Source organism: Salmo trutta, chromosome 19 (genome assembly GCF_901001165.1).
Source record: "Salmo trutta chromosome 19, fSalTru1.1, whole genome shotgun sequence".
Lineage (NCBI taxonomy): Eukaryota > Metazoa > Chordata > Actinopteri > Salmoniformes > Salmonidae > Salmo > Salmo trutta.
The window spans coordinates 47836143-47848338 of record NC_042975.1 but is presented as its reverse complement, the minus strand read 5'-3'; the positions used below and the strand labels follow the sequence as shown (position 1 = coordinate 47848338).

The 12196-nt window shown below is 45.3% G+C and overlaps 1 protein-coding gene across 2 annotated transcripts; it reads left to right on the top strand.

Annotated features, from left to right (window-relative positions):
• Positions 1 to 1844: 1844 nt before the first annotated feature.
• On the top strand, positions 1845 to 7863 carry LOC115154838 (RNA-binding protein 14). Of its 2 annotated transcripts, none has more exons than XM_029701484.1 (4): positions 1845 to 1910; positions 2785 to 3154; positions 4818 to 5718; positions 5821 to 7863. In XM_029701484.1, exons 2-4 carry the CDS (start codon positions 2797 to 2799, stop codon positions 6113 to 6115), a joined length of 1554 nt encoding a protein of 517 aa, XP_029557344.1. In that variant the 5' UTR covers positions 1845 to 1910; positions 2785 to 2796; the 3' UTR covers positions 6116 to 7863. The 2 variants fall into 2 exon arrangements, with proteins under 2 accessions (XP_029557344.1, XP_029557343.1); XM_029701483.1 differs by lacking the exon at positions 1845 to 1910 and adding an exon at positions 1922 to 2018.
• The last annotated feature ends 4333 nt before the right edge of the window (positions 7864 to 12196 follow it).

Genomic DNA, 12196 nt, shown 5'->3' with positions numbered 1-12196 from the left:
CCAGTTGAAGCAAAAAGTAAAGTCATTTATTGGGTTTTCAGTTGCAATTGATGAAAGTACGGACATTACAGATGTTGCACAACTGGCCATTTTCATCCGCGGAGTTGATGACACATTGACCATCACCGAGGAGTTCGTGGAGTTGGTGCCGATGACAGATACAACGACAGCAGCTGATATTTTCACCGCACTCGTCGGCGCGCTGGACAGGGTCGGAGTGGACTGGTCCCGCGCTGTCAGCCTGGCTACAGATGGTGCGCCCTCAATGATCGGGAAAAAAGCAGGCGTTGTGACAAAGTTCAGAGAGAAAGTGCAATCTGCAAATGGAGGACGTGATTTTTGGACTTTTCACTGTATTTTGCACCAGGAGGCTTTGTGTTGCAAGTCATTAAAGATGGATAACGTCATGAAGGTGGTCATCCAAACTGTTAATTTCATCCGATCCAGAAGCCTGAATCACCGTCAGTTTGACAGCCTTCTCAGAGAGAAAGACCACATCCATGGCCTGCCATACCACACTGAGGTAAGATGGTTAAGCCGAGGTGCTGTGCTTAGGCGTTTCTTTGATTTACGAGAAGAAATTGAACAGTTCATGGAAGAAAAGGGCAAACCAGTGTTAGAATTTCATTCCGCAGAATGGATGCAGGACCTTGCATTTATGGTGGATGTTACAGAGCACCTGAATAACTTGAACAAACAGCTGCAAGGGCGCAACAAAGTCGTCACGCAGTATTATGACAGCATACGTTCTTTCAAGTTGAAGCTGTCATTGTGGGAGACGCAACTCGCCGGTGGTGATGCAGCTCACTTCCCCTGTCTGAAAAATGTGTGCGCGACCCAACATGTGGCAGACATGAAGCGGTTCAAAGATAAAATAACGGCACTGTTACGGGAGTTTGAGCAACGCTTTCAGATTTTTGGTGAACTGGAGAAAGACTTCAACGTTTTTTGCTCGCCATTCACCGTGAATCCCTCTGATCTGCCCGTCAGCATCCAACTTGAAATAATAGACTTGCAGTGTGACTCGGATATGAAGGGCAAATTTGCCGCAGCTGGCTTGGACACATTTTATCAGAATCTCTTGCCAGGTTACCCCAACTTGACAGCCCTCGCTGCAAAACTGTTGTGCATGTTTGGAACCACATATCTTTGTGAGCAAGTTTTCTCTGTAATGAGCATAAATAAAACAAAGCTGCGCTCAAGGCTCACGCACAAGCACTTGAATCACATCCTGAAGTTGGCTGCCACTCAGGATGTGACGCCTGATATTGATGCGCTGGTGAAAGCTAAAAGATGCCAGGTATCAGGAGTCAAATAAACTATGCAACCCCACTTAAAGTGCTGCATGAGACACCCTGATATAGTTCTGTGATCTGTGATATACTTTTGTGAATCACTGAGGCATTGTGTGTTTGTGTGTTCTTTTTCTTTAGAATTTTCAAATAAACTTGAGGTGTTTTATGATTAATAGTGATGTTGTGCTTGTACTATTGTGGACACACTGTCCTCAGGCTCCAGCTTTATGTTTTATGTTGATCGTATTAAAACAAAGAAAACAATCTGAAGTTGTTGTTTTTAAGTTATATATACCATGATTTTACCGGTCCGGCCCACTTGGGAATAGATTTTCCTTCATGTGGCCCCTGAGCTAAAATGAGTTTGACACCCCTGTTTTAGATAGACATAGTTTACCATGTTAAAAGTAGCAATAAGAAGGACCTAATGGTTGAAACACTAAGTGGTAGCCCATTTGTACACGCCACTCAAACAACATGCTCAGTTACACTGTAGCAAAAATATTGTAGCATTAAAATGACGAGTTCTGCACTAGTCTGTTGCAGGAAATATACACGTCACTCGCTCAAAGATCGGAACCGGATGTGGTCATTGAAAATATTGCACCGCGTTAGGTAAGATGGAAGCACAGTGTGCTTAGCTATTTTTTTGTTGGAGTAAAACTATTGTTATTTTTGTTGAACTCAGCAATCGTTATGAATACACAATGGGATGTTAAAAATGTACAGTATGCTCTAAAGTGTTGCAAATATATGTAACTGCTTATGAAAACGCAAACATAACGCAAGATTGCTAGCTTAGCTAGCCAGCAAGCTAATTTAGCTAGCTACTGTTGCTAACTCCAATCCGCGCCGAATTGATCATTTTAGCTAGCGAGCCAAGATAAATCTGTGATCACACCTCGGCCAATTTATGTTGGTAATATACAGCAGTTTCGAGTGATTCTTTGACCATCTCATGTTTTCCGATCTGGTGTTGCCAAGTATCTCCGAATTGATGCCACCTGGACTCGATAAGGGGGAGGGAACTAACAGTAACTAGTTGGCTAGCAAGCTTTGCAAATGTTAGCTAATTAACTGAATCATTGCCAGCAGGTTTGACCATGGACTAGTTTAGCTGCATGATTTTAAAATATTGTTAATTACACGTCACGTTTTATTAAACTACTATATTCATTATTTGCCTATAGAGTACACGTCCCTTTTCAGTTCTGTAAAAAAAATGTTTACATTTATTTATAACTTATTTAACTAGGCAAGTCAGTTAAGAACAAATTCTTATTTATGATGACGGCCAAACCTGGGGCCAATTGTGCGCTGCCCTACGGGATTCCCAATCACGGCCGGTAGTGATACAGCCTGGATTCGAACCAGGGTGTCTGTAGTGACGCCTCAAGCACTGAGATGCAGTGCCTTAGATTGCTGTGCCACCAGCTGAAAGATAAACTAACTTAGCTAGGTCAGTGACACCCTCCTATTCTTTCCCCAGGTGTGCCCAGCCATGGAGTCGACAGATAAGAACAATGCTATAAAGCTCTTCGTGGGGAACCTGGCGTTGGACACCTCTCAGGAGGACCTGACACAGCTCTTTGGGCCATACGGAGAGGTGGTTACCTGTAGTTTACTCAGGCAGTTTGCCTTCATCCACCTCCAGGGAGATGGTGCTGCTGATCGAGCCATAAGAGAACTGAATGGACGGGAGTTCCGTGGCCGCAACCTAGTGGTTGAAGAGTCCCGCGGACGGCCCCTGAACTCCACCAAGGTGTTTGTTGGGAACCTTAGTGCCATGTGTTCTGCTGAGGACCTACAGGAGCTCTTTCAGACCTTTGGGAAAGTTCTGGAGTGTGATAAGGTCAAAGGTGAGCCATGTCGTTTCCCCCCACCTTTTCATGCATTTACTTTGTGTACATACAACAAAACTTCAATTTAGTAAATAGACTAAATGTTCTTGTTTGTAGCTAGGTCTCCATCCACTTGTCAAAATGTTTATTTTTTATTTTTTTGTTACGTTTACCTCTTTTTATCCCCAATTTCGTGGTATCCAATTGGTAGTTAGTCTTTCCTTTGCTGCAACTTCCGTACGGACTCGGGAGAGGCTATTGTCGAGAGCCATGTGTCCTCTGAAACACAACCCAACCAAGCCTCACTGCTTCTTGACACAGTGCCCACTTAACCCGGAAGCCAGCCACACCAATGTGTCGGAGGAAACACCGTGCACCTGGTGACCGTGTCAGCGCCCGGCCCGCCACAGGAGTCGCTAGTGCGCGATGGGACAAGGACAACCCTGCCGGCCAAACCCTCCCCTAACCCGGACGATGCTGGGCCAATTGTGCGCCGCCCCATGGGTCTCCCGGTCGCGGCCGGCTGCGACAGAGCCTGGACTCGAACCCAGAATCTCTAGTGGCACAGCTAGCACTGTGATGCAGTGCCTTAGACCAATGTGCCACTCTGGAGGCCCGTCGAAAGATTTTCAGGCGAATAATCTAATATTTGCACACAAAAAAAGGCCCATTTTCCTGGCAGAGCCGTTTTCATCAGACTGCCTTGTTGCGGATAAAAAGCTGTGCATATTGAGTGCACATAAAAAGCACTGTCGTATAACTTAATTTACAAAAAAAATAAACACTAGGTTCTGTTTCGCTCTGATGGTTTTGCGACAACTCTTGCGATAATCAACATATTTGCCCACTGGTCTTGGCACGTGCTCTCACAAGTGAAGTTCAGAGAGTACATGGTGAGATTATGGACAAGAGCAGGATCGTTTTTATGGTTCAATTTGTCAAGAGTATCTCGGTGTAATTGGCAACCAAGCACCGATCATCATATCACCAGCATTTAAATTAAGACCCTGGATATTTAATGGAAATGAGCCTACAAGCTCGTCACAGTGCACTTTCACCACGCTGTGAATCATCACTTATTTCATCTGTAGCCTAATGAACTGCATGCTTTTTCACCTCGTCGCAGGAGGGCCATGCAACATAGCATCGCGTGAATGGAAGTTTACTTCGATATGATGGTTATTATACAAACAATTGGTTAAAAAAAATATATATCCACCGATGTTTGTCGCACACATATTTTATTCCCCCCCCCCCCCCCAATTTTTTGTTGTTGTTGCATGTATTTTGTTTTGTAAACATTTAAGAAAGTGTACAGACAATTTGGGCGGCAGGTAGCCTAGTGGTTGGGCCAGTAACCGGAAGGTTACTGGATCGAGTCCCCGAGCTGACAAGGTAAAAATCTGTAGTTCCTGAACAAGGCAGTTAACCCACTGTTCCCCAGTAGGCCGTCATTGTAAATAAGAATTTGTTCTTAACTGACTTGCCTAGTTAAATAAAGGTTCAAAAGAAATACTTTTTTTTTAAGCTGTTTCTGTCAGGCCTATCGGGAGTTTATTTTATTTAAAAAAAATATATACATTATCCAACATACTTTCCTCTCATAAAAATAGATGAATGGAAACAGTTTGGTGGTTAAATTCATTAGCTCGCTGTGTTGTCCTCCTGTGCTTGTTTACAGCGAGGCTCTCTTCCTCGGCGGGCTATGCCTTTGTGCACATGGAGCGGAAGGAGGATGCGCAGCAGGCTATTGAGGCTCTCCATGGGACCACCTTCAAAGGCCGACCGCTCTCTGTGGAGCTCTCCAATGTGCAGCCCAGTAAACCCACCACGACGACAGCCAAGGTCCCCGTCATGAGTCACTATGCCACTGAAAGCCCCTCCATCAACCCTCATATGGAGCACCACCAGAGTCAGGCTGCTGTACTGGCTGCTGCCGTTGCTGCAGCTGCAGGTCTGCCTCTTCAGGTGCAGCAGAGCTTGCACAACTCTGTCTACAACACAACGAGCTTCGATCCCACCTACGCTGCGCTAAAGGGCATGACGGCAGCCAGCGCCACAGATGGTACTCCAGTGAGCCCTGCGGTCTACGGTGCCCTCGCCAGCCAGGTGTACGGCTCTGTAGCAGATCAGGTATACGACTCCATAGCCAACCAGGCCTCCGCCTATCAGAATTCAGCCACACCGGACGCAGCAGGTTACAGTAACCAGTACGACGCAGCAGCTGGGGAGGCATCGTCAGCCCAGGCAGGTGGAAACCCGGCCTACGGCGGGGCTTCTGCTTTCTACAACGGTAGCTCCGCCTATGGCTCCACGGGGGGTGCAGACCCCACTGCCCAGGCCATCTTTGAGGCAGCACGGGCCCGCTTCTTCCAGCAGGGCCAGCAGGTTCTAGCTGAGCAGCAGGCGGGGACTAAGTCAGGGGACAGAGACCGCAGCCCAGTACGGCGCTCCGCCCCTCTGCTGCCTGACCCTGTGCCCCAGCCCTTTCCCCAGCCACGCCCCAAACGCCGTGCCCTCCTCCCAACGCCACCCGGCCGACCAGAGGACCCTGCGGCTGCTGACGGAGACCCCATTGCCAGGTACGTGATGCACCTCTGAGAAAAGCCTTGATATTTGCACCTTTTTGAGGCCGTTTTGATATTTTGAATGCGTAATTACAATGTTATGTTTCTGAACTTCAGATGCTATGCAGAGTACTATCAGCAGGTCCAGCAGTACCAACAGTACCAGCAGTACCAGCAACAGTACCAACAGTACCAGTATGGCTACCCACCTCCAGCCCCGACCCAGATGCCCCCCACGATGCCCACCCACCAGATGCCCGTGCAGGCCCCGCCCCCGACGGAGGCCCCACCCCCAGGGCCTGCCACCTACGCCCCAGCTAGAGCGTATGAGCCACCTTCATCACACAAGGAGCCCCTCCTCCGCCGCCCTGACTACTCCCACCTCCACATGCCAGAGCCCCCCTACCGATAACCCTTTAGATTGCAGTGTGTGTGTGGGTTTTGAATGCTGTGTGAGTAGTTCTGGTCCGAATGTCCATCACTGCATAGTGCCCATTTATAAATCCCCTGTTCTGTAGCTTTTCGTATCTGAACACATTTCGAACTAGTTAATTTGACTTTATTGTAGGCCTGGTCTTGATAAGAAAGCTGCCCCACAAAACAGTAATCTGTATTGGGAAGTCGTTATGGTAGTGTCTTCTTGATTGTGTTGCGTACTGGGTGCTCTTTAACGACAAGTAATCCTTATTCATCCCCTACATTTTAGTTTAGTGAAAACAAATTCTGAAATTTGCACGAATATTCATCCATACCAGAGGAGTGCCTTGTTAAAAGCCTAGCTGGAATATTTTGTAAAATGCATTTGTGTGTGTATATATGTGAGCGTAGAAAGGAAGTGCCCAAATCAATCCATGCATTTTGTTAGCAGGCCCTTGCCTCTGTCCTCGAGGTGACTTTAGCTCCTCCAAATTAACCATTAGTTCACGTGTATAGATGACAACTTTTATTTTTCTATTGGCCAGATCCCATTTGTTTTATTTGTATTGCCTTCATCGAAGACTTAATATGAAAAGTCAATGTTCCAATAGGTTCCAGCATATGTAGATATTTGGGTAATAAAATGGTTATTGGGTTTAGCGCTTGTGTTTTAAAAGATTTAAAGCAAGGGGCAAAGTAGCTTTACACAAGGTAATTTGGACATAAGGACCGGTGTGAATGTATGTATGTGTGGGCATGTGTAAACCATCTAGGGGAACAAAATGTAAGCGTTTTTAATAAGTCACTTTTTATAACAATCACAGGAATATATATACATACATACACACAGACCTCAGTCATCAGTCTTTCTCTCCATAAAGTGTGGTGCTGGGGCTTTGGGAGAGACACTCAGGCGCTTTACTGCACCGAAAAAGAAAAGAGAAAAAAACTCACGTTTTCCTTGCACACAGCCAGCCCCTGGGGAATGTAGTCTTTGCCCGTGTCTCACATGACCTTCTGTTAGATCTGATCAAACCTCTCGGATAGAAAGGCCAACAAAGCAGACCATTTTAGTATCTGACAGTCTAGCTTTAAACTCACATTTTCTTGGGGAACTAGTTTTTAATTTGCTGCCTGTGATACATGAATGCTTTCCTCTATTTGTATTATACCATGAATACTATCCTAGTGACTTTTGACTGGTTTGACCTCTTGGTCTAAACGTAAAATGGAGATGTGGCAGGTGCATGCAGAGGGCTTCCTTCAAGCATGCCTTTCAGGATCTGGGGGAATTCAACTGCCATTTTGGGCCTCCCCTTCTTTTCTCCAAAGGACAAAAACGAGTGGGCTTTTCTCTCACACAGTACATTGTGTGGTTTGACGGGACGAACTTTTGACGGTTTTGTTTTCCTTTTGTTTTCTGTTGGTTGAAGTGAACTTCCTGTGCGATCGTGGTAGTCATATTCTGTAAGCGTGTTTACTTCAATTGGACCATCAAATTCAGGAAGTGTCTCAAATGATATGTGGAACCATTAGGCTCCCCAGGTTTGAGCGAAAAACATTTGTTCCTATTATTCAGTACCTATTGAAACGTTACACTTCTCAAGCTTAAGTAATGAGAGTGATTTGGTTGGCGAATAAAACAGCACCATGCGACCTGTAATTTTTCAAAATGAAAATGGGAAATGTTAGCCCCATCGGCTTAATTATTAGACATGCGATTAAACTTGCTGTAAAATCGTTTCCATGTTTTTTCAAAGGATTTACTCATTGTTTCAGCCTTGCACGTCTAAATAGAAACAGAAGGCGAGAAGTTGCTGCTCTTACATTCTTGATGATTTAATTTTCTATGAACTGTGACGAGATCATTTTGAACCGGTCTCAATTGGGCTCTACCACTTCAGTCTTTATTACACCTACACTACGTGACCTAAAGTATGTGGACACCTGCTCGTCGAACATCTCGTTCCAAAATTATGGGCATTTAATGTGGAGTTGGTCCCCCCTTTGCTGCTATATCAGCCTCCACTCTTCTGGGAAGGCTTTCCACTAGATGTTGGAACATTTGCTGCAGGGACTTGCTTCCTTTCAGCCACAAGCGCATTAGTGATGTTGGGCGATTAGGCCTGGCTTGCAGTCGGCATTCCAATTCATCCGAAAGGTGTTTGATGGTTGAGGTCAGGGTTCTGTGCAGGCCTGTCAGGTTCTTCCACACCTATCTCGACTAACCGTTTCTGTATGGACCTTGATTTGTGCACGGGGGCATTGTCATGCTGAAACAAGAAAGGGCCTTCCCCAAACTGTTGCCACAAAGTTGGAAGCACAGAATCATCTAGAATGTCATTGATTGCTGTAGCGTTAAGATTTCTCTTCACTGGAACTAAGGGGCCTAGCCCGAACCATAAAAAATGGCCCCAGACCATTATTCCTCCTCCACCAAAATGTACAGTAGGTACAATGCATTCGGGCAGGTAGCGTTCTCCTGGCATCCGCCAAACCCAGGTTCGCCCGTCGGACTGCCAGATGGTAAAGTGTGATTCATCTCTCCAGAGAACATGTTTCCACTGCTCCAGAGTCCAATGGTGGCGAGCTTTACACCACTCCAGCCGACGCTTGGCATTGCGCATGGTATTCTTAGGCTTGTGTGCGGCCATGGAAACCCATTTCTTGAAGCTCCCGACAAACAGATCTTGTGCTGAAGTTTGGAACTCGGTAGCGAGTGTTGCAATCGATGACAGACAGTTTTTAATCGCTACGGGCTTCAGCACTCGGCGGTTCTGTTGTGTGAGCTTGTGGGCCTACCACTTCATGGCATTGTTGTTCCTAGATGTTTCCACTTCACAGTAACAGCGCCCACAGTTGACCGGGGCAACTCTAGCAGGGCAGAAATTTGACAAACTGATTTGTTGGAAAGGTGGCGTCCTATGACGATGCCACGTTGAAAGTCACTGAGCTCTTCAGTAAGGCCATTCTACTGCCAATGTTTGTCTATGGAGATGTCATTGCTGTGTGCTCGATTTTATACACCAGTCAGAAACGGGTGTGGCTGAAATAGCCGAATCCAATAATTTGATTGGGTGTCCACATACTTTTGTATATATAGTGTATATCAGAACACTCAACAAACCTCATGCCAACCGTGGGTGTTGGGAAGGCCTTCAACTGTCCTTCTGTCATTATCACATGAATATTTTTGTAGCCTTGTTCCTTCACAGTATTTGGATGTAGGAGTGGGCTGTAGACTACAGTTGCTTACGGGTCGGTTTTGATTTCTGTTAGGAAAATATTGATTTGTTATATATCAATCTTTCTGGTTCCCATGCCAACATGCACATTCTATACTGGACCTGCTTATTGCAAAACACATATTCCTTGATATGGCTTTTTGTGATGTTAAAACTGTAGTGCATGACCTTGTTACTTTTACTGCACTTCCAGCCATTTTCCCTTCTCGCTAATTATTACAGCTAAAATGGCTCCTGGGCCCCTGGATGCCATGTTGCGTGTGACGGGGAAGAGAATTAAAGTCGCGCAATGCCGTGGACGCAGTCCCCACAAAGGTAAAGCCCTCTGCCCCCGACCACGCCTGCACTTCGACCATACACTTCCCTCATTGACCCCACTCCTGCACAACGAGGCACTCCATCTTATTATTCCGTTGAGATCTGGGATGCTGGAAGCCCAAGCCACCCAGTTCACAGACGTAAGGGGCCTGAATGTCTGGCCATGTCCCCTCATTGGAGTCCTAGTATGGCTAATAAGGGTTAACTCCACCAGGCACTTACACTATGGTAGCCTTTGCAGACTCACCTGATCTGGGTTGGATGTGCCTAGATATCATCCAGCCTTTCCATTCCTCTTTCTGATTCCATTTTCCATAAGGGAATTAGATGACCCATCTACAGTAGTCAGGTTTTTTCTTTCTTATTTTCTTTCATTCTATTTATGTTTTTAAAGGAAGTAATCAGTCAAATTGAAATTAGCCACTATATATATATATATAATGTCATTCAATAAATATTGAAGTAGTCCTTCCAGATGAAATAACCTGTAATCAAACAGATTTAGGAAACTATCGTATTGTAATTGAGGATGATCAGGTTGGGGCTTGCCGGAGTTGTTGCGCATGTTTGTGTTGTGGCATATTTTTCTGAGGTATTTCCAGCGAGACGTGCGTTCACTCTCGAAACTGAGGTGTTCCAGCTGTGCTTTGAACGGCTAAGGACGCAGTGGTACGCAAAAGGCCAGCTGAACGGAGGGAGGTAGGGCTATCGACAACTGTGTCCCACGCATGTTGGGTGAGTAACCAATGCACCACTGACCGGCTCAAATCCACCCACCTAACCCCTCTCAATCCGCAACACAACGCCCAACCCTTATCCCATAGCCAATACATCTACAGGCCTACATCACCATGGCCTAGAGAGAACATTCCACAGCTGCATTAGCTTAGAAGATATGGATGCCGAGAGGACACCATTCAGTATTGTACCTCCCATGTTCCCGCTGCAAAGTCGATTCTACATTTCCTAATCGCCCTGTTAAATTGTCTAATTGCAATTTGCGTACCTTGATTTGGGAATCCTTACATTTCTCGTGGTTGATTTTTAAAGGGATACTTTGGGATTTTGGCAATGAAGCCCTTTTATCTAATTCCCCAGAGTCAGGTGACCTCATGGATACCGTTTTATGTCTCTGCATCCAGTATGTTTCTTGAGCCAATGCTAGCTAGCGTTGGCACAATGAACGTTTATGGTATCTACTAGCATGCTAGCAGTTACCATAGACTTCCAGTCAGCACGCCAATGCTAGTTAGCAACTTCCTTCAAACTGCACGCAGGAGCATAAAAAATGGTATCCACGAGTTCATCTGACTGGGGAAGTAGATAAAGGGCTGCATTGACAAAATCCTGAAGTATCCCTTTATGATTTCATAGGCTGCGTTTACACAGGCAGTGCAATTCTGATCTTTTGCCACTAATTGGTCTTTTGACTGAGGTCTGACAATCGGACTACACTGTGTACAAAACATTAGGAACACCTGCTTTTTCCTTAAGACTGACCAGGTGAAAGCTATGATCCCTTATTGATGTCACCTGTTAAATCCACTTCAGTCAGTGTAGAGGAAGGGGAGGAGACAGGTTAAATAAGGATTTTTAAGGCTTGACACTATTAAGACATGGATTGTATGTGTGCCATTCAGAGGAGGAATGGGCAAGACAAAAGTTAAGTGCCTTTGAACAGGGTATGGTAGTAGGTGCCAGGCGCAAGAACTGCCAGTGTATCAAGAACTACAACGCTGCTGGGTTTTTCATGCTCAACGGTTTCCTGTGCGTATCAAGAGTGGTCCACCACCCAAAGAACATCTAACCAACTTGACACAACTGTGGGAATCATTGGAGTCAACACGGGGCCCGAATCCCTGTGGAACACTTTCGACACCTTGTAGAGTCCGTGCCCCGACGAATTGGAGGCTGTTCTGAGGGCAAAAGAGGGTGCAACTCAATATTTGGAAGGTGTTCCTAATTATTTTTGTGCGCTCTGTGTATATCGGCCTACGGTACACCTTGCACAGTTTTGAATCAAAGTTTCCTTACTCATCTGTTACATTCAGGTTCTAAATCGCCACTAACCACATACTACTAAACAATTATCCTCCACTTTCCCCTTCTCAATCTTTTGTGCATTGGAACTCCTGACAACATATTTTTACTTAGACTTGTTTGAGCTCATGTGGATTAAGACCGAAAAGGATATGTAAGATCAAGCTTTATTAGAAATCAGGGGAAATACTGTACATCTGTAGATTAGGGTTATTTGTCCATTACAGAAAAGGAAATATACAGGTTGCTGATTGCAGAACCATTTATTTGAAATGTAAAAAATGATAATCACCTGAAATGCTTTCATTTCCTTTTTGACATATTAGATAAATTAAGACACACTGTACTATGTTATTTGTAAGACTCAATAAATTGACATTTGAAACGACTAATTTGTTTTGGCTAGCCTACTTTTTGACGGGCATGGAGGGACATGTTTACTGAAAGGTTTTGCTTTGCGTTATTACTGCGGA

What these genes read in the sequence shown, in the direction of transcription:
- LOC115154838 (XM_029701483.1), top strand. Translation starts at nt 1,992, where the DNA reads ATGAATACACAATGGGATGTTAAAAAT. An exon ending in CACAATGGGATGTTAAAAAT is followed by an intron (nt 2,019 to 2,784) that starts GTACAGTATGCT and finishes TTCTTTCCCCAG; the next exon opens with GTGTGCCCAGCCATGGAGTC. An exon ending in GGAGTGTGATAAGGTCAAAG is followed by an intron (nt 3,155 to 4,817) that starts GTGAGCCATGTC and finishes GCTTGTTTACAG; the next exon opens with CGAGGCTCTCTTCCTCGGCG.